General features: G+C 45.2%; 1 protein-coding gene across 1 annotated transcript; it reads left to right on the top strand.

Moving 5' to 3' along the window:
- Positions 1 to 7,542: 7,542 nt before the first annotated feature.
- LOC141020840 (uncharacterized) lies at positions 7,543 to 8,744 on the top strand. The gene is made up of 3 exons (XM_073495788.1): positions 7,543 to 7,719; positions 8,041 to 8,156; positions 8,420 to 8,744. Exons 1-3 carry the CDS (start codon positions 7,543 to 7,545, stop codon positions 8,742 to 8,744), a joined length of 618 nt encoding a protein of 205 aa, XP_073351889.1.
- Positions 8,745 to 22,782: the final 14,038 nt, after the last annotated feature.

Genomic DNA, 22,782 nt, shown 5'->3' with positions numbered 1-22,782 from the left:
ATAGTACGTAGCGTCGACCAAGCATGGAGATAAGAGAGGACACTTCTCTCTATTAATTAGCTAGCTACACAATATATGAAACACCTAAATTAACCCCCCAAAACCCCCAACCCCCCCCCCTTTCAAAAAAAAACCCCAGCCCCTGAAATGCTGACGCGTGGATGCCTATTGGTCCCGGTTAGTGCCACCAACCGGGACCAAAGGCCCTCCTGCCTGGGCTCGCCGCACCGGCCACGTGGAGGCCCATCTGTCCCGGTTCGTGTAAGAACCGGGACTAAAGGTCTAGGGCATTAGTAACGACCCTTTAGTCCCGGTTCAAAAACCGGGACAAAAGGCCATTACCAACCGGGACAGATGACCCTTTTTCTACTAGTGCAAAGTTCCCATCTAGCGGAGAACATAAGAATAAATTGTTTGTAGGGTACGAAACCACCTCAAAGCTATTCTTTCCGTTCGATCTATTCAAGAGTTCGTACTAAAATAACATAAAGCTATTCTTTCCGTTCGATCTACCCTAGAGTTCGTACTAAAATAACACCAAAGAAAATTCATATTCATAATACCCAATCCAACACAAAGAACTTCAAAGAGTGCCGCAAGATTTCTACCGGAGAAACAAAGACAAGAACGTGCATCAACCCCTATGCATAGATCACCCCAATGTCACCTCGGGAATCCGCGAGTTGAGTGCCAAAACATATATCAAGTGAATCAATATGATACCCCATTGTCACCACGAGTATTCAATTGCAAGACAAATATCAAGTGTTCTCAAATCCATAAAAGTATTGAATCCGATAACAACGAAATTTCAAAGGGAAAAACTCAATTCATCACAAGAAGATAGAGAGGGGAAAACACCATATGATCCGACTATATTAACAAAGTCCGCGATACATCAAGATCGTGACATCTCAAGAACGCGAGAAAGAGAGAGAGAGAGAGAGATTAAACAAATAGCTACTGGTAGAAACCCTCAGCCCCGAGGGTGGACTACTCCCTCCTCATCGTGGTGGCCGCCGGGATGATGAAGATGGCCACCGGAGATGATTCCCCCCTCCGGGAGGGTGCCAGAAAGGGTCTAGATTGGTTTTCGGTGGCTACAGAACCTTGCGGCGGCAAAACTTCTGATCTAGGGTAACCCCGAGGGTTTTCGGAATTTTTGGTAATTTATAGGGTAAAGAGGGTGTGCGGGAGGCCACGGAGGTGTGCACAACCCACTGGGCGCGCCTGGGCCCCCAGGCGCGCCCTGGTGGGTTGTGCCCCCCTCGGGGCACCCCCAGGTGCTGCTCTGGCCCATTGGAAGTGTTCTGGTCCATAAAAAATCTCCAAAAGGTTTCGTGGTGTTGGACTCCGTTTGATATTGATTTCCTGCGATGTAAAAAACAAGCAAAAAACAACAACTGGCACTTGGCACTATGTTAATAGGTCAGTCCCAAAAAATGATATAAAATGACTATAAAATGATTATAAAACATCCAAGAATGATAATACGACAACATGTAACAATAAAAAATTGTAGATACGTTGGAGACGTATCAGTATCCCCAAGCTTAATTCCTGCTCGTCCTCGAGTAGGTAAATGATAAAAACAGAATATTTGATGTGGAATGCTGACATGTCATCTCATATTCTTTTCTTTGTAGCATGGACATTTGGAATTTTATATGGTTCAAAGCAATAATCTAGTTTTGACATGAGACTTAAATACTCAAGCATATCAAAAAGCAACCATGTCTTTCAGAATATCAACGCTAAAATAAGTTATCCCTAGCCCATCATGCTCAATCATTGATCCATTCATGAAATACACTCGCATATTAGCTACACCCAATGCTCAAGTACGATCATAGTGCCCCCTAGTTGGTGCTTTATAAGAGGAGATGGAGACTCAAATTAAAAATAAAAATTTGCATAAAGTAAAAGAAAGGCCCTTCGCAGAGGGAAGTAGGGATTTGTAGAGGTGCCAGAGCTCAAAGCAAAAATTGAGAGATAAAATTTTTTTGAGAGGCATACTTTTCCCACCAATTAAAAACGGCTTAGAGCTCCCAACACTTTCCATGCTAGATATATCATAGGCGGTTCCCAAAAAAAATAAAGTTTATTCCTTTTTCAACCATACTTTCACTTTCCATGGGTAACCGTATCCACGGGTGCCCTCCATACCAACACTTCCCAAGAAATTTATTATTTGACAACATAAAGTAAATTCATTTTTCATTTTGGGAATGGGCATCCCTAATACCTTTGCCTTACTCTCGTGCAATGACAAGTGAATAAACAATCATCGTGAGAATAACACATCTAGCATGGAAAATATTGACCACCCCTCACCGCCTCGCGGGCGGTACGAGCACACAAAAGAGAAATTTATTTTGAAAATTAGAGATGACACATACAAATTTGCTTAGAACGGGACTGAAATACCGCATATAGGTAGGTATGGTGGACTCATATGGCAAAACTGGTTAAAGGGTTTTGGATGCACAAGTAGTGATCATACTTAGTGCAAATGAAGGCTAGCAAAAGATTGAGGAGCATCCATCCAAGAAACGAAAAATCTCATAAGCGAGCATTGAGCATAATTAACACCGAATAATGCACCACAAGTAGGATGTAATTTCATTGCACAACTATTGACTTTCGTGCTTGCATAGGGAATCACAAACCTTAACACCAATATTCTTACTAAAGCATAATTACTCATCAACATGACTCACATATCACATCATCATATCTCAAAACTATCACAAGGAATCAAGTTTATTTTGTCCAATGATCTTCATGAAAGTTTTTATTATATCCTTCTTGGATATCTATCACTTTGGAACTAATTTTCATGTGTTGCTTTTGATAAGCTCAAACAAATATAAGTGAAGATCATGAGCATAATATTTATTTATCTCAAATTAATTTAAGTGAAGCAAGAGAGAATTTCTTCAAAAATACTAAAGCACACCGTGCTAAAAAAGATATAAGTGAAGCACTAGAGCAATTCCATAGAAAAGAGCTTCGTTGACGGGATATGAGTGCCGCTTACCTCGCCTCACTGGCAACTATTTGAGGACTCTATTTTATTTAAAAACTTTCAGATCTAAGTACTTCATTAAAAATGCAAGCAAAAAATAAAATAAAATGACATTCCAAGGATAGCACACATCATGTGAAGGAGCAAAAACTTATGCTCAACCGATACTAACCGATAATTGTTGAAGAAGAAAGGTGGGATGCCTACTGGGGCATCCCCAAGCTTAGATGCTTGAGACTTCTTGAAATATTATTTTCGGGTGCCTTGGGCATCCCCAAGCTTGAACTTTTGTGTCTCCTTAATTCCGTTTATATCACGGTTTCCCTAAATCTCAAAAGCTTCATCCACACAAAACTCAACAAGAACTCGTGAGATAAGTTACTATAAACCAATGCAAAAACCGTATCATTCTCTACTGTAGCAGATCACTAAAATTAATATTCAACATTGCATAATAAATGCCTCTGCATATTTAATACTCCTATCCTCAAATAGAATCATTAAACAAGCAAACGTATGAAAACAATGCAAACATAACAGCAATCTGCCAAAACAGTACAGTCTGTAAAGAATGCAAGAGTATCAATACTTATTCAACTCCAAACATTATGAAATTCTACCACACTGTAGAAAATTTATCATAGCTTATTTTGCAAAAAGTTTCAGCATTTTATCGCATTCTGACTTTTATAGGGAATTTTTGCAACATCGATAAACTTTCTGTTTTCAAACAGCAACATGTAGACTTGCAAGATAAGCATGGCAAAGGCTATCCTTGACATTTTTATTGAAAAGAAAGTTGCAAAATATTATTCTAAATAACAGAAAGCAAATCCTAACAAAATAAAATGACGCTCCAAGCAAAACACATATCATGTGACGAATGAAAACATAGCTCCAAGTGAGGTTACCGATAATGTTGAAGACGAAAGAGGGGATGCCTTCCGGGGCATCCCCAAGCTTAGTTGCTTGGATCTTCCTTGAATATCACCTTGGAGCGCCTTGGGAATCCCCAAGCTTAGGGTCTTGCCACTCCTTATTCTCCTCATAGCAACATCTCACCCAAAACTTGAAAACTTCAATCACACATAACTTAACGGAACTTTGTGAGATAGGTTAGTATGATAAAGAGAAAACCATTTCACTTTTGGTACTGTCAAAGACAAGATTCATAATTGTTCTCACACAATTCCTACTGTAGCATATCATTTCCACAATTTATATTGAGTAATATAAGCCATAGAAACTAGAAAACAAGCAAACTATTCATTGAAAACAGAATCTGTCAAAAACAGAACAGTCTGTAATGATCTGGATAACTACCATACTTCTGCTACTCCAAAAATTATGAAACAATTAGGACTACGTGAGAAATTTGTATATTAAACTTCTGCAAAAAAAACTCAAAAGCACTCTTCTGTTAAAAATAAGAATTATTTTCGTGAGTGCAAAAGTTTATGTTTTTCAGCAAGATGAAATCAACTATCACCCAACATGATCACAAAGGCTTTACTTGGCACTTTATTGAAACAAAAGCAATAAAACATGATCAATACAGTAGCATAATCATTTTAACACACAAAAACAGTAGGTAAAAGTGTTGGGTTGTCTCCCAACAAGCGCTTTTCTTTAATGCCTTTTAGCTAGGCATGATGATTTCAATGATGCTCACATAAAAGACAAGAATTGAAACATAACAAGAGCATCATGAATCACATGGCAAGCACATTTAAGTCTAACCCACTTCCTATGCATAGGGATTTTGCGATCAAACAACTCACAGGAACAAGAATCAACTAGCATAGGAAGGCAAAACAAGCACAACTTCAAAACTTTCAACACATAGAGAGGAAACTTGATATTATTGCAATTCCTACAAGCATAAGTTCCTCCCTCGTAATAATTTTCAGTAGCATCATGAAGAAATTCAACAATATAACCATAACATAAAGCATTCTTTTCATGACACAAAAGCATAATTTTTTTGTTACTCTCCACATAAGCAAATTTATTCTCATGAATAGTAGTGGGAGCAAACTCAACAAAGTAACAATAATGGGATTGAAAATTGAAATCATGATGAAAAATTTCATGATTATCATTATTCTTTATAGCATACATGTCATCACCATAATCATCACATATAGAACCTTTGTTCTCATAATAATCAATTGAAACCTCTTCCGAAATAGTGGATTCATCACTAAATAAAGTCATGACCTCTCCAAATCCACTTTCATAATTATTACAATAAGATTCAACACCCTCCAAAATAGTGGGATCATTAGTACCTAGAATTGACACTCTTCCAAACCCACTTTCATCAATATAATTATCATAAATAGTAGGCATGCTTTCATCATAATAAATTTTCTCATCAAAACTTGGGGGAGTAAAAATATCATCTTCATCAAATATAGCATCCCCAAGCTTGTAGCTTTGCATATCATTAGCATCATGGATATTCAAAGAATTTATACTAACAACATTGCAATCATGCTCATCATTCAAATATTTTGTGCCAAACATTTTATTGACTTCTTCTTCTAATAATTGAGCACAATTTTCCGAACCAGCATTTTCAAGAAAGATATTATAAAGATGATCAATAATATGATGCAAACTCAATTCCATTTTTATGTAGCTTTCTTTTATAAACCAAACTAGTGATAAAACAAGAAACTAAAAGATTCAATTGCAAGATCTAAAGATATACCTTCATGCACTCACCTCCCCGGCAACAGCGCCAGAAAAGAGCTTGATGTCTACTACGCAACTTTATTCTTGTAGACACGTGTTGGGCCTCCAAGCGCAGAGTTTTGTAGGACAGTAGCAATTTTCCCTCAAGTGGATGACCTAAGGTTTATCAATCCGTGGGAGGTGTAGGATGAAGATGGTCTCTTTCAAACGACCCTGCAACCAAATACAAGAAATCTCTTGTGTCCCCAACACACCTAATACAATGGAAAATTGTATAGGTGCACTAGTTCGGCGATGAGATGGTGACAAAATTGTAATATAGATGGTAGAAATATATTTTTATAATCTGAATAAATAAAAACAGGAAGGTAGCAAATAGTAAACAGGCACAAAAACGGTATTGCAATGCTTGAAAATGAGGCCTAGGGTCCGTACTTTCGCTAGTGCAATCTCTCAACAGTGCTAATATAATTGGATCATATAACCATCCCTCAAAGTGCGATGAAGAATCACTCCAAAGTTCCTATCTAGCGGAGAACATAAGAATAAATTGTTTGTAGGGTACGAATCCACCTCAAAGATATTCTTTCCGTTCGATCTATTCAAGAGTTCATACTAAAATAACATAAAGCTATTCTTTCCATTCGATCTATCCTAGAGTACGTACTAAAATAATACCAAAGAAAATTCATATTCATAATACTCAATCCAACACAAAGACCTTCAAAGAGTGCCCCATGATTTCTACCGGAGAAAAAAAGACAAGAACGTGCATCAACCCCTATGCATAGATCACCTCAATGTCACCTTGGAATCCGCGAGTTGAGTGCCAAAACATATATCAAGTGAGTCAGTATGATACCCCATTGTCACCACGAGTATTCAATTGCAAGACATATATCAAGTGTTCTCAAATCCATAGAAGTATTCAATCAGATAACGACGAAATCTCAAAGGGAAAAACTCAATTCATCACAACAAGATAGAGAGGGGAAAACACCATATGATCCGACTATATTAACAAAGCCCGCAATACGTCAAGATTGTGACATCTCAAGTACACGAGAGAGAGAGAGAGAGATAGAGAGATTAAACACATATCTACTGGTACAAACCCTCAGCCCCGAGGGTGGACTACTCCCTCCTCATCGTGGTGGCCGCCAGGATGATGAAGATGGCCATCGAAGATGATTCCCCCCTCCGGCAGGGTGCCAACCACGGTGAAGGTGGTCCGCGGGTTCTTGGGCCTCGGGGCTACTACCGCAAGTTCGTCAAGGGGTTTGCAATCATTTGTCGCCCTCTCGCCGACCTCCTAAAGAAGAATGTGGTGTTTCATTGGACAGAATTGGAGGAAGCTTCGTTTCGTGCTTTGCAGCAAGCCTTGGTCACGGCACCGGTCCTTGCCCATCGGATTTCACCAAAACATTTGTGCTGGAGACTGATGCGTGCGATTACGGCATCAGGGCTGTGCTCTCCCAAGAAAAACACCCAGTTGGTTTCCTCAGCCGCGCCCTTGGACCCCACAACAGACTGCTTTCCACCTATGAGAAAGAGGGGCTTGCTATTCTCCTGGAAGTGAACCATTGGCGCGCTTATCTCCAGAATGTTGAATTCATGGTGCATACTGACCAACGTAGCCTGATTCACCTTGAGGACCAAAAGCTAGCGACTCCGTGGCAATAAAAAATCATGGCCAAGCTTCTGGGGTTGCGTTACAGAATTGTCTACAAGAAAGGGACGGAGAATCGGGCTGCCGATGCCCTGTCCAGGAAGCCTAGTCCTGCCCAAGGTGACCTCGCCCTATTACCACGGCTATGTTGGCGTGGCTGCTGGATGTTCAGAAGGGTTACCAGGATGACTCCCGTGCTCAGCAACTGCTCGCCCGATTAGCGGCCTCATCTACCAATACCGATGGGTTCCAACTACAGAACGGTGTCATTAAACAACATGGGCGGGTATGGCTTGGGGATAATGTGAACCTTCAGAAACAGGTTCTCAGTGCTCTGCATACGGGGGAAATTGCCGGGCATTCCGGTTTCGACGCAACATATCGCCGGGTTCACCGCCTTTTCACCTGGCCTGGACTCAAGCATCATGTCAAGCTCTTCGTAGACTCCTGCCAAACATGCAAACAGGCGAAGCAAGAGCGGGTGCGATATCCCGGCCTGCTGGAGCCCCTGCCAGTACCCAACCAAGCTTGGCAAATGATCTCAATGGATTTCGTTGAGGGCCTTCCGCGTTCTTCCGGCTCCAACTCGATCTTGGTGGTCGTCGATAAGTTCTTGCGGTATGCTCATTTCATTGCCTTGTAGCATCCTTTCACTGCTTTCCAAGTGGAGCAGGCTTTTGTCGCCAACATCTACAAGCTGCATGGCTTGCCAGAGTCGATCATTTCCGACTGCGACCTCGTCTTCACCAGTACACTGTGGCAAGAACTGTTCCGGCTCACCCACACCAAGCATCGCATGAGTACGGCTCGGCATCCGCAGACAGATGGCCAAACCGAGCGAGTGAACTAGTGCATGGAGACCTTCCTCCGTTGCTTTGTCAACTCCTGGCCCAGCAAGTGGTGTGCTTGGCTTCCCCTTGCCGAATTCTGGTACAACACGTCGCCGCACTCTGCTCTTGGGGAAACTCCATTTGAAGTGTTGTATGGACATGCACCACGTTTCTTTGGCATTGTGGATCCAGTCACCTGCGCTTCCCCGACCTGTCGGAATGGGTGGCTGACAGGGCGCAGATGGAAGCATTGGTGCGGCAACATCTTCTTCGTGCGCGGCAGCAAATGAAAGACTTGGCGGACAAGTGCCGCTCCGATCGCATCTTCGCGGTCGGTGATAGGGTTTTCTTGAAGCTTCAGCTGTACGTGCAGCGCTCCGAGGCCACCCACAGCAACCAGAAGTTGGCATTTTGCTACTTCGGGCCGTACAAGGTTCTGCAACGCATCGGCGCTGTTGCGTACAAGCTGCAACTACCACCGACAAGTACTATCCACCCTGTCTTCCATGTGTCTTAGCTTCGTGAAGCTCTACCACCGACCGAGCAAGTTCTGCAACAACTTCCGGGCGTAGCTGCAGCAATCCCGGTGCCTAAAGAGATTCTGGACACCCGCATACACCAACACCAGGGTGTGAGTGCGCCGCAGGTCTTGGTGCGGTGGACAGCTCAGCCTGCAGGCTTCGCCACCTGGGAGGATCGCGTCGAGCTCCATCAAAACTTTCTAGCAGCACCAGCTTGGGGACAAGCTGTGTCTCGAGGAGGAGGGAGTGTTACGCCCCCTGCCACTGGGACCTCACCTGCCGGCTCCAGTGGAGGCCCAGTGGTAGTGCCAGCTCCAACCGGCCTGGAGCGGCCTCGTCGACAGGCCCGGCCCAGCAACCGATTCCCAGGTGAGGCGTGGGACACTACTGGTAGGGTTAAGTAGGCATGTTTCCCCTCCTGCGTGGGGTGTGGAGAAACTAGACTGTAACGGCGGCGGCTCTCTCTCTCGGATCCCCCTTTCCTCCAATCCCCTTCCTCGTCCGAACCTTGCTACTGAGAAATTGTGTATCTGGCAGTGACTTGAGTGATAATCGAAGTGGGAGCGTAACACACCTCATATTTTCACAATGATGGGCTCAAGCGTAGATATAGAAACCACATCGTTTAAATTAAGGAAGCACATGGCAACGACCTCTTTGACCCAAACGACATTGCTCATGAATTTGTACATTATTTTAAAACAATCTTTCACTGCTCTTGTTCTAACAATGGCAGGCCATACTTGAATAATTCTTGTCCACATGATGCACATGATTTTACCAATTCTATTCCGGCAAGAAGGAGATTTGGGAGATCCTAAAAACAATCAAGAAACATTCATCTCCAGGACTTGGATTCGATGTCTCCTTGTACACCTCGGCTTGGAGATGGATTGGAGATTATGTGGCTAGACTGGTAAGAAACTTCTACATCGCTGCAGTAGTGTGTAACACTCCCTCTGTGGGCTGTTACCGTATGGTTTGTAAAATGGACCTGGGCCATGAGATGGGCCAACGGGTACCAGTGTGTGTGTCATACGAGGTGTATATGTACCAGGCTTGTAACCCCCAAGGGACTCATGTTGTAGATGAATGAACTCTGAAGATTTCTCACCTCCCGTTCTCTTGTTCCTCAGCCCCTTCTCTGATTCCTCACCCTAATTCTCCTCGAATTATCCCAAACTACCAAGGTACTCAGGTGATTTTTCCGATCTCGATCCATTCCATGATCGGGTCGTGACAATTTGGTAATCAGAGCCCCAAAATTTCCTCAAAATTTTGCTACACACTCTTGCCAGATTCATAACATCCACTTCCCTGGGTGCGGTTTGCTTCCGTGAATCGCACAAAATCCCTGGGCTAGGTTGGATCGGCTTGGAGTGGAGGGACATCGACATTCGAACCCTCAGCACATAGACAAGAAAACAAGCACCGGCCACTTCTTGCCTATCAGGTGTTCGACGAAATGTCGAGCAAGCAAGAGGTGTTCACCGGCGGCGTTCTCCATGTCACTGTGCACCATGTCTATTACCCGATTAGTGAGGAGACGTTGCAGCGGGTGTTTACAGTGTATGGCATGGTGAAGATCTCCGTGTTCCAGAGAGTCCACCATGTGGAGGCGGTGGTTCAACTTCGATCAAGAAGCGCGACAGCGCGGGCTCTTGCCATGCATGGCCGATGCATCTACGAGCATGCTTGCCTCCTCGACATCCAGGACGTGTCGCCCGAGTACAACCTTCACGTGTGCTCGCTGCTCAAACAGAAACAGACCGCAACCGTGGCCGAGTACACAGAGGCGTTCTGGGAATGCTTACAACGTGTACTGGATATCAACCCCAACCTAAGCATCAAGTGCTTCGTCCACCAGTACATCAAGGGGCTGCACAAGGATATTCAAGCAGCCGTGTAGTCGCAATCACCGTCTAGCATCACCAGAGCATCGTGTCTTGCTCGGATAAGGGAGGAAGAGATCATGCAGGATGAGGCGATATGCGTCGAGGAGTGTGGCGATGGATACGGCCATGGAGTACAGGACCACATCATCGATGTGAGCAAGCTTGCTGCTCCGACACCGACCATGTGCTCGACGGAGTGCCTGAATTGCGACGACACCGTCCATGTCGCTGCACGTGCCATGCTTGCCTCCCCTGCCGTGTGCGGTGAGGACCTCGACATTGACACCGTCCATGTCACTGCACCTATCGTGCTTGCTCCCCCTGCCGTGTGCGACGAGGACCTCGACATGGACACCATCCATGTTGCTGCACCAACGCCCGCCATCTGCTCGATGGGTGATCTGGCCCGTGGTAGGGATGACTACGACCCAATGTCAGTGTCCATGGTCCTCTGGGATATACCAGCCCCACCACAGAGAGCGATTCCTAACTTTAAGTTCATTGCAATGATACCCACCAGTTGTTTGTTCAAAAGCTCTGCCGATGCTGCCTACATGTTGACAGTCGTGCTCATGTCGGACCTGATAATGGGTCAGAAGGCACAAGGAAAGGTGATCCGACCAGCACCGTGGCCTTCGTTCTTCAGCAAGCATACCAATACAGCTTCACCTGAGACATGCATGGTTATTTGGCATATGACTCATGAAGTTAACATTTTGTCCATTGGTGCAGAACATTTTTTGCTTCCTTAATTAACTCATGGCGACAAGATCACTTAAAGCAGCATGATCTATTCCAGATGCTTAAGAAATGGTGCACGCATAATAAATATGTGCAGCTGGCCAGTACAATTTTTGAAGCTTACAGCCAGTTTCGTGCTACCAGTGAGGTTTTCACTTCAATGCTTAATTGGGAAGCTGCACTTTTGTCCACGGACCTCCTATTCGACGAGTACATTGAACTGATGACTACTGAATGGCATTTTTATCTTGTGGAACCGGTTCATCTTTATTGTCTTCTAGCTTCAGCCGAACCTTCTGATCGCGCCGAAGGATGTGAAGCTATGCTCACTTGTGCTCAGTTCACCTTGAGAGGAGTTAAAGTCCTGAAATTATTGCCAAGTTGTTCTACAACTATTCTTCTTATGGTCTCTTCTATGGACACAAAGTTCCTTTGTCTCTTCTATGGAGGATAATGCCCAATGCAAGTGTAATTGGAGATCGCCCTCTGTGTTTGAAGAATTCCTAGCGGAAGTTACAGTTTGACAACATGGATATGGTGCCGTTAACTCCGCGTACCTGGTTCTCCTTGTTCGCTATGTGAAACTTCAAGTTGAGGCCCTCCTGGATGTTTCTCAAGCCTGTGAACCCTTTGTTAACAAAAGAAGAGTAACATCACTATATACAGAAGGAAGAGCATTGTTTACAGGAGTACTTCACCCCATTATTTCCTTTCACTTGCCAGTGAAGATATGGTTTCCGGTGTTTCTAGTTACCAGCTTGTCTCGATGGAGCTTTCTGATAGATGATTCAATTTCCATCTTCAGAATTCAAAATGTGGAACAACGTGTGCTTCCTATGGTAACAAGTTCAGCTACCAGACTATGGGACCCAGGAATCTTTGTTGTTCAATGCCTCAGCGCTATTAAGTTTCTTTCAATCGAACGGGTGTCATGTTTTTTTGTTCCTGGTGTGAAAGATTCTCTTAGTCATGGACGTGAGCTTTCAGCTGCAACACAGTGGGATCCTTGAATTCGACACATTATTCTTCTACCTTGGTGGTTCTTTGGAAAACCCTGTGTGTGTGCCGGTACAGTGGTGCACCTGGGAATTACAGTCTTTACTGTAATTGGTTTTGAACATCTACAAGAGCAGGACAAGGGAAATTCCATTTTGATTCAAGGGACTGAAGTGGTTGGAAATTTTGGTGCTCTAACTTGCACGTACAAGAGGGCATATTTTTCTGGAAGGCAATGGGACCCCGGGCAACTTGATTACGATCTACATGTCGCTGCACCACTTGAGTTTTGTCGAGATCGTTCAGATGGCCACTTGCACCTTTGGTTCCTTATATTTCTTCACGCCAACAGAATTGAGATATATTATACTGGGAGCCAATGCTCACCTTTGCTTTGGTGGTTTCTGTCTAATCCAAAAGCACTTGAGAGGAGTCCTCGTATCATAAAATATATACATGTGCAGATTTTCAGCGGAGGGCTCAATTTTGAGATGAATCATCAACCTCAAGGCACCACAGGAACTGCAGTCATGCTCTTGTACCATCCTACTAACCAGCTGCTTGTTTCTTTGTGGCCATGGCTGCAATCAAAGGAAAGGCTTCAGCACTACATCAGGTATGTGCATGAGTCTTCAATGATTCCATGTGGGATAACACCTAGACAGAGGTCTAGCCATGGGATGGGCGGATTAAACATTAGGAAGCACCACATATGGGAAGGGTTGCCATTTCTTTCATCTGGCAGTGAATAGCAGTAAGATGCACCCTACTCAGGTTATAGGCTTCCTCGTTGCTAGTGGTCATCTCTTCTTTATCATTTGCCCTGTCGATCCTGCCAAGGGAGAGACCACAACTTGCACTCGCCTACTTGCTATCAAGGAAGGGACCCCTAGTTGGTTCAGATTTATCTTGTGGGTGAGCAAGATGTCACACTCTTCAGATGCAACTCCATTTGATGATGAATTAATGTTGTGTTTCACCGAGCTGCTCAGGTGCATACACATGCTACTACTATATGACTCAGGAGGACTAGCTCGTTGCCGAGATGGGATTGGAGGCATTCATGATTCAAGCTTCATCATCATCGGCTTGGGGGCAAGCCGAATTTCAAGGGTGGGAGAGTGTAACACTCCCTCTGTGGGCTGTTACTGTATGGTTTGTAAAATGGACCTGGGCCATGAGATGGGCCAACGGGTACCAGTGTGTGTGTCATACGAGGTGTATATGTACCAGGCTTGTAACCCCCAAGGGACTCATGTTGCAGATGAATGAACTCCGAAGATTTCTCACCTCCCGTTCTCTTGTTCCTCAGCCCCTTCTCTGATTCCTCACCCTAATTCTTCTCGAATTATCCCAAACTACCAAGGTACTCAGGTGATTTGTCCGATCTCGATCCATTCCATGATCGGGTCGTGACATAGTGCAGATTAAGTCTATATGCATCACTGAACTGAAAGTTGTGAATATAAATATACTTACACAGTTAGGAAGAACTAGCCGCTGGTAGTCGCTCAAGGACGCAAGTAAACAGAGGTCTGAGTCGAAATACTAGCTACACATATGGACAGATGCTCGTGCGTGTATATGATTAATTGATCTCGATAGACATATAGTAGCATTATATTGGTATGCTCCTATCTATATGCTCGCGACGCGAGGATCTCATTGTACCTGGACTCGTAACAGCAAGCTGGCCCGGTGTCTGGCGGCTCGTCAAGGGATCAGGACGGCAAGGCGTCGTGGTCATCTGCATTCGTGCCGCTGCTGCTGCCGCCGCCCGATTAGTAAGATTCGATGGGGAATCCAGACAACCCGTCCATTCATCTAGGGTTGAGAGGACCGGAAAAGGTGGATAGTTATTTCTCTGTCCGACTCGCCCCAACCTCGACCTCGACCCCCAGCTCTTTTTGTAACAACAGTGCAACTGGCATCTCCGCGACCCTTTTCTTTGGTACTCGCAAGCCAGCTCAAGCCCCGCTCCATCCCACCAGAGCCGAGCTGCGTCACGTCGTCGACCATCTTGTGTAACCTGTTAAACAATGCAATTCGAAGACCTTGTGGAGCTGACGACATGTTGTGTAACATGATGTGGAAGATGAGGGTGAAGATGCTGGGACAGCCCTTGAATTTGAGAACATGGGCGAGCCTATAAATGTTATTTCTATCCATGTCAATGACCTGTTTATTATTGATGAATACAGTGACCCAAAGTTTTTTCTTTAATAATAAAAGATCCCATCCCACAATTCCATAGTACGAACCATATCGTGGCGGATCTCAAGGCACATTTTAATACACTGGGTAACATATGAACAATTTGCTCAAAGGGTACGTCATATATATAAGCCCACATGTACATGGGCATCTAATGCCAAAAGATCACCTCGGACGCCAGCAACAAACACAGCTAGCTACGCTGCTATCTCGGCCCTGGGAATGATTCCCAAGAGTTCTGCAACCTGGAGCTTCTTCCTGGCGTACTGTGCATACGTCTTTGGCAGCGCACGCTGAAATTGGAAAAGAATGAGCTATTATCTATATCTATATCTATATCTATACCTCTTGTTAATCAGTGTAAATCCTAGATAATCATTGAACTAAGGATATTCATTTATTGATGTAATCATAGATTGATCCTAATAGGATCATGTGTATCACAATGTAACCTTGGCAATCAAGCATCGTCCAGTATATATACATGGCAATGCCCAAGGGCAAATCATGGCAAAACCTTCCTTCTGACTTGGTAATCAGAGCAAAAGATCCAATCTACCTACCATGACCGACACCACCCCTGCTCCCCTCTCCATACTGCCAGCGCTCTCACCTCCCTCGACGCCGGCACCATGGTCGCCAGTTCCTCCTCCGCTGCCCCGATCTCGGTCACCTCCCTTGGTAACCTGATCACGCTGCGCCTCACGCGGGACAACTTCCTGCTGTGGAAAACTCAGGTGCAGCAGGAAGTTTTCCACAGCAGGAAGTTGTCCACAGCAAGAAGTTGTCCCGCGTGAGGCGCAGCGTGATCAGGTTACCAAGGGAGGTGACCGAGATCGGGGCAGCGGAGGAGGAACTGGCGACCATGGTGCCGGCGTTGAGGGAGGTGAGAGCGCCGGCAGTGCCGGAGAGGGGAGCAGGGGTGGTGCCGGTCATGGTAGGCAGATTGGATCTTTTGCTCTGATTACCAAGTCAGAAGGAAGGTTTTTCCGTGATTTGCCCCTTGGGCATTGCCATGTATATATACTGGACGATGCTTGATCGCCAAGGTTACATTGTGATACACAGGATCCTATTAGGATCAATCTACGATTACATCAATAAATGTATATCCTTAGTTACATGATTCTCTAGGATTTACACTGATTAACCCCAAGGGGCAAATCACGGCAAAAACTTCCTTCTGACTCCTCTATATCTACATCTATACCTACTAATAAAAGAAATAAATAGTTTTAGTCCGAACATGACATGAATAAATGCATGACCACTTTCCCGTTTCTTTAAAAGGACAGACCCAGTGCATAGAAGCTCCCACACAAGGTGGGGTCTGGGGAGGGATTATAGGAACCTAGTCTTACCCCTGCAAAGTGCAATGCAGAGAGGCTGGTTCGAACTTAGGACCTCTTGGTACAAGTGGGGAGTACTTCACCACTGCGCCGGGCCTGCCCTCACTTGCCCGTTTCTTTGTACATATTAAATCTACATGCAAGCCGTGTTGAAATAGAACACCTGTAGAATCTTAAACTGCACTTTTATAGGTAAGACCACTTTGTTTGGGCCGTAGCTACAAATTCTCAGACTATAGACCACTTTTGTAAATTAAGAGCGTGTGGTATTTTTTCTCCCGTTGCAACGTACGGGCCTTTTTGCTAGTTATATACAAAACCTGTTGGGGGGACAATTTTGTTTTTCGCCTACTAATATCTATACAACCTACTCCCTAGTGTCAAAAACGCTCTTATATTATACATGTTAAAGAAACATTCTTATATTACGAAAAAGGGTTTTCCCCCCGCTTTATATTATAAAGCAAACCTCCGATACATCCAGCATGCTGGGGCCGCGGCACAGATAAGCCCAAAAGAAAACAAAAGAAAATGAAAGAGAAAGAATGCCGACATCGGCAGATCAACGACGAAAGGAAGACCGGTGACCACTGCACCATCCGACGAAGTGCCACCGCGCTCCCAGCATCTCGAAGCGCCTCGCACCAAGCAACACCTTCAAGAAGGAATGCGACGCCGCCGCCGCTGTTGCCCGAACAAGTTCCAGGGTTTCCCCCGGTACGCGAGGGATGGTGGGGAAGGGATATATCCGACGCCCCTCAGGAGGGTCCAATGGCACCCGCAAGCGTCACCGCGTCGGTGCCGGACAAGCCGACAAGGATTTCTCCCGATCCACAACCACCACCATCACCCGAGGCACTTTGAGATGCACCACCACAACAGCCGCCCACTAGCCTGTGCCACCACGGTTACCGGACACCCCCGCCGCCTCACTGGAGTTGCCAACACGAGGCCTAGCTCGGGCAAGAAGACCCCGGCCATGGGAGCGAGCACAACTCGGACGGGGGGAGGGTACAACCTCCACCGCCGCAGCGGAGCCGACCGGACGCGGCGACGAGGACTTGCCGGGGCTCGACGGCCCGGCTGGGTCCACTTGGACCCGAACAATCCTGTCGCCACGCTGCAACTCGCCGACCGACGAAGTCCTCACCACCCGAGACCGCCGCCACCATAACATCACCAGGAAATGACGCCGCGGAACACCGAGCCACCGGCCCACCCAAACCCAGATGGGACCCAAATGGGCCCAGATCTGGGCTAGGCGGGCGCCGCCAGCCACCAGTGCCACCGCGCCGCCCCACGGCCAACGGCCGCACCGCCGCGTCGAGCACCACCGTGGCACGTGGCATCACTGCCAACGGGCCACACCGACGCTAGCCGAGGAGCACCGCCACCAGCCCCCACAGGCCGAGCATCTAGGGCCGCGCGCGGGGAAGGGAAGGCCCGCCGCCGCAAGCACCACGCGGCCGAGGCCCGACGGCGCTCGCTGGCGGCGGCAGGAGGACGGAGATGCGAGGAGAGAGCCTGGAGGGGAGCGACGGAAGAGCCCCCCGGACGGCTTGCCCGGGGAGGCGACGCGGGGGGTACGGGGAAAGAGGGAGGGGCGGGGGAGCGGGAGAGGTGCGCGGCGACGGTGGGCTCCGGCCGCGGCCGCGGCTCCGCGCGGGGGAGCCGCCTGCGGCAGCGCAGGAACCCTAGGCGGAGGAGGGACTAGTAGAAAAAGGGTCATCTGTCCCGGTTGGTAAGGGCCTTTTGTCCCGGTTGTTGAACCGGGACTAAAGGGTTGTTACTAATGCCCTAGCCATTTAGTCCCGGTTCTTGCATGAACCGGGACAGATGGGCCTCCACGTGGCCGCTGCGGCCAGCCCAGGCAGGAGGGCCTTTGGTCCTGGTTCGTGACACCAACCGGGACCAAAAGGCATCCACGCGTCAGCATTTCAGTGGCTGGGGTTTTTGTTTTTTTGAAAGGGGGAGGGTTTAGGGGGTAATTTAGGGTGTGTAAGCTAGCTAACAGAGAGATCTGTCCTCTCTTATTTTCGTGCTTGATTTACCAACGCTACTGCTATGCCTAAACATGGCTTAGATTAAAGTGAAGGCAACATGTGGTGCATGTTGAAAGTAATATTAATCCTAACTTGATCAAGTTTGGATTAGTACTACTTTCGACATGCACCACGTGCTTGTTGCCTTCACTTCGTTCCAATCCATGTTCATTTCACCCACTGATATATAATAACTCTTCATGCCCGCATCATGCATCATCATAATAACAAGTCCTACTAATCATCATCATACAACTTCTACTCGTTATTAATAACAAGTCATACAATCATCATCATACAACTTCTACTCGTTATTAATAACAAGTCATACAATTATCATCCTCATAGTCATCGAACCAACCCTACTTAATTGTTCTTAGCACATGATCATCAGTATTAGGTAGTATCTAAATACCCTCTTTAAGGTAAAATAGCATAAAACAATATAGAGCCCGACTCTCCATTATGGAGAATGGAGATCATCCTGTCTCCAATTTTTGCGCTTCGCTTCCTTTTGCTTCCAAGAACCTCCTTGCGACTGTCCATACATTTTTTCCATTCTTTGATTTTCATGTCTCCACTTCTTTTAGAAATCCGGCATGGACAGTTGAGATTCGTAGGATGACCTGGTTGTATGTTCAAAACATCAAGGCTACCATTCTGATACATCAAATGAGGCACACAATCCTCTGGGATTATCTATTGAAAAACATAGTAATAACTTCATAATTAGCAATGATGTACTAGTTTTAGAAGTATGCAAAAGAAGCACGGATGTCGTAATAGTAAGAAATCTTACCAGGGTATCTCCATATTAGTTACCGTAGTTCAACACGTGCACTAGTGGCACGTATTGACCATAATGTGGAGGGGTTTTACAATAGATATTGTAATTCTCAAGATCAGTACAAAATCCGACCAGATGAGTTTTCTCCTTATAAGTTAACTCAGAGCCATCGGTGTAGTAGGTTCTGTCTACCATGTTCCTCACATTGTTTGAACAATCAAAATAAGCTATCAATGAAAATAAGCTGTCAACTATTTTGAAATGAACAATATAAATTAGCTAATAACTATGTTTGAGAAACTCACATAGCGGTAGAATTGGAGGCGTATCAACAAGGACCCAAATGTCCATATTGTCTTGCTCGATGTCAGGATCACCAAGATCCATGGTGACAAGCATACCCTCATCAAAACCATACATCTTGCAAAATGCTTCCCAATTTTTGCAACCAAAATGGGTTATGCTGTCAGAATTATACAGATTTACTTTAAAATCTATATCATGATGGGTCCTTAGGTGAATTTTCTTTGTTTCCATACTTTCATGGTCTTCAAAACCCATCCTCTCCAAGACGTAGCGTCTTGCATGGCATGGGATAAGCTAGTCGAATTGTAAAAGATGAAAAGTACACGTTGAAATAGTTGAAGTCGTGCTTAATTACAAAAAAATAACACTTGTCGTCGTTGCGTACCGTTTCAACATCGAAGGTCTCCTCCAGCTTAATACTGAAGCGCCGATCTTCGTCCAAGTGAGGCCTGTTGCACAGACCTCGGTCGTCGTGGCACCAGTCGCACTCCCCCGGGAGACTTTCGTCGTCCGAGTACGACATTTCCTATGTTCATAATTCAAATATTAAACGTCTACATTTAAATATATGTACTAAAAAAACCTAAGTTAGATCATTATTATTCATCACGGGTTGACTATCGGTTTGTCGAGTCTTTTCTTGAAAACTCTCAGCTCACGTGGTGTATACATTCGACCGTTGGTGATGGTCGCTCCTCCTTTCATCCCCGAGTGCATTACACCAAAATGTCTAGCACACGAGAATGAAGGAGAAGCGACCCCCACGACAACAGTTGGGATTCTTCGTCCTCTCATATATATATGGTGGAACTCTCCCTCACTGATTCCTCTCAGATATTTGCGACCGTCGGTGATGGTAGCTCCTTCCTTTCGTTCCCGAGTGCATTACACCAAATTGTCTAGCACACGGGAACGAAGGAGAAGCTACCCCCATGACAACAGTCGAGATTCTTTGTCCTCTCATATATGGTGGAGACTCAATAGACTTAAAGTCAACCCGAAATATCGTTTAATTATCTTTCTAAAACCGGTTCGTGGCTGGTCTCACCTCGAGATCGGAGGGGGTCGGTGACGGGGACGACGGCGGGGATGATGGAGGGGGGCTCCTAGATTTCTGCGAAAACAAAAACCCTATAAGCTATCAACTAATCATATGCATACGCCTTGCATAGTGCTCTCCAATTTTAGCATTCAAAGTAGGAGTAGTTTTCCAATTTGAGCATTCAATAAGCAAAATCAAATCACAAAATAAAGTAGTATTCAAATTAGGATGCATTCAATTATAAGCAAAAATACATCATCTCCATGCGTCCGTACATCATCGAATATTATCACTAATACACCTCGAATACTATCATACATATAGCATCGCTAGTACAGCTAGAACCGTAGCGCCCGACGGGTATCGGCGCGGGCGGTGGATACCAAAGAGAAGGAACCATCACAGGATCATAGCTCCAGTGAGATCCCTGAAGAACCTGCCAGGTATTGTCGAACCTGCACTCCAACGCAACCATGTAGCGACGGACGTGCTCGTCCTCCTCGCTGACACGGCGACGTACCACCTCCGCGGTGTCCGGAAGCCTCGGCACCATCACTGGCCCACGCGACCGCCACCAAACAAGGATCGGGTCAATGACGGGCTGGCTCCTCACCAACCTACGCCCCCTGGAAGGTAGCACCTCCCAAAACCAGCCCGGCGGAGCGCAGTCCCGGACATGGCCCCTCTGATCAAGCCGGCCTCCTCCGCCGAGTCGACGACGAGGATGCGGGATTGGCGTCATCGACATTGATGCGGGAATAATTGCTCTAACTAAAAAAATAAACTAGTTCTATTAATTTTCTTGCTAAAAATAAACTACTTCTATAGTAAAATAAACTAGTTTTATTAAATCAACTAGTTCAACTACTAAGCACTTACTATAAATAGAATAAAGTAGTACTTACTAAAAATAAACTAGTTTAACTAGTTCTATTATTTTTCTAACTAATTCTATTAAACACTTTCTCTTCTTATTGTATGAACAAAATTACAACAGAAAAAAAATCATAAAAATTCTATGAACAAAATTACAACAGAAAAAAATTATAAACATTCTATGAAAAAAATTGACATATTCTTTGCATATATATGAACACACAAACATTTGCATATTCAACAATAATATCACAAAAAAATCTATGAACAGAAAAAATTCTAACTTTTGCATATTCATTTATGAACAAATTACAACAACTCAATTAACTACACATCTAAACTACAAATCTAAATTAACTACACATCTAAATTAGGAAAATTCATATGAGCTCACTAAGGGGACGGCGATCGACGAGGAGGCAGGGCATGGGGGCGACGGTGAGGGGCGCGGCCACGGGCGACGAGGAGGCAGGGGGCGGCGACGGCGACGGTGAGGGGCGCGACGACGGGCGACGAGGAGGCAGGGTGCGGAGGTGAGGGGCGCAGCGACGGGCGACGAGGAGGCAGGGGGGCGCGGGGCGGCGACGGCGTCTGGGCGGCGCGAGACGGCGTCGGAGGCAGGGCGACGACAGCGACGGCGAGGCGCAGAGGGGCAGCCTGGCGGCGTCGTCGGGGCGGGGAAGACGAACTGAATGAAAAAATTCACAAGTGCTAGTTATATAGACGAAGCATTGGTCCCGGTTCGTGACAGCAACCGAGACGAATGCGACCTTTAGTCCCGGTTGGTGCCACCAACCACCAACCGGGACCAAATGCCTCTTTTCAGCAGCCCAAAGGGCGGGAAGCGGCGGCCTTTGGTCCCGGTTGGTGTCACCAACCGGGACTAAAGAGGGGGCATTGGTACCGGTTAGTGCCACGAACCGGTACCAATGCACACCTTTAGTCTCGGTTGGTGCCACCAACCCGGACCAAAGGCCTTGTGCTGCTGCGCCCGCGTCAAAAGTTTAGTCCCACCTCGCGAGTTGAGAGGGGCACGCAGTGGTTTATAAGCCCCATTGCCGCACCCCTCTCGAGCTCCTCTCCATTGCAGGCTTACGGGCCTAATTGTCACTGCTATGCCTGATGGGCTTACTGGGCCTTCTGCGGGCCTGAATCCTGGCCCATCGATGGGTTTCTAGTCGTATTCATGCCGTGGTGCCCCAGTAGGTGGCATATTTTTTATTTTTCTCCTGTTTTTTGTTTTCTTTTTTGCTTTATTCATTTTGTTTTGTTTCTACTTACAACAAAAACTTATTTATTTTATTTTATTTTGTTTCTAATTACTTATTTATTTTACTTTATGATAATTTTTTTTTGCTATTAAAGTTTCTAACAAAAAAGTTCTTTATGAAAATTCTTTTTGCTTTTAATGATTTTGAACAGAAAATACTTCGATAATTTTAGTTGCATCAATTTTATATAATTTTAGTTTCAATAATACTAGAGGTTTCTTATAATGTTTTGAACAGAAAATACTTTGTTAATTTTAGTTTCATAAATTTTATTAAAGTTTATTTTATTTTGTTTCCACTTATATATTTTAATAAAATTTATATTATTTTGTTTCTAGTTACTCATTTATTTTATTTATTATTTTTCATGCACTATTTTTCATACATTTACTGATTATTTTGAGCTATAAGACCCTAAAATTGAAAAGCATTTCAAATGAACTCTGAAAAGGTTGAAAGTTGGCATGGTATCATCATTTCATCCACATAGCATGTGCAAGAAAGTTGAGAGGGTT

Source organism: Aegilops tauschii, chromosome 3 (genome assembly GCF_002575655.3).
Source record: "Aegilops tauschii subsp. strangulata cultivar AL8/78 chromosome 3, Aet v6.0, whole genome shotgun sequence".
NCBI lineage: Eukaryota > Viridiplantae > Streptophyta > Magnoliopsida > Poales > Poaceae > Aegilops > Aegilops tauschii.
Note: the sequence above shows the minus strand (reverse complement) of the source record. Positions and strands in the feature narration are given on the sequence as shown.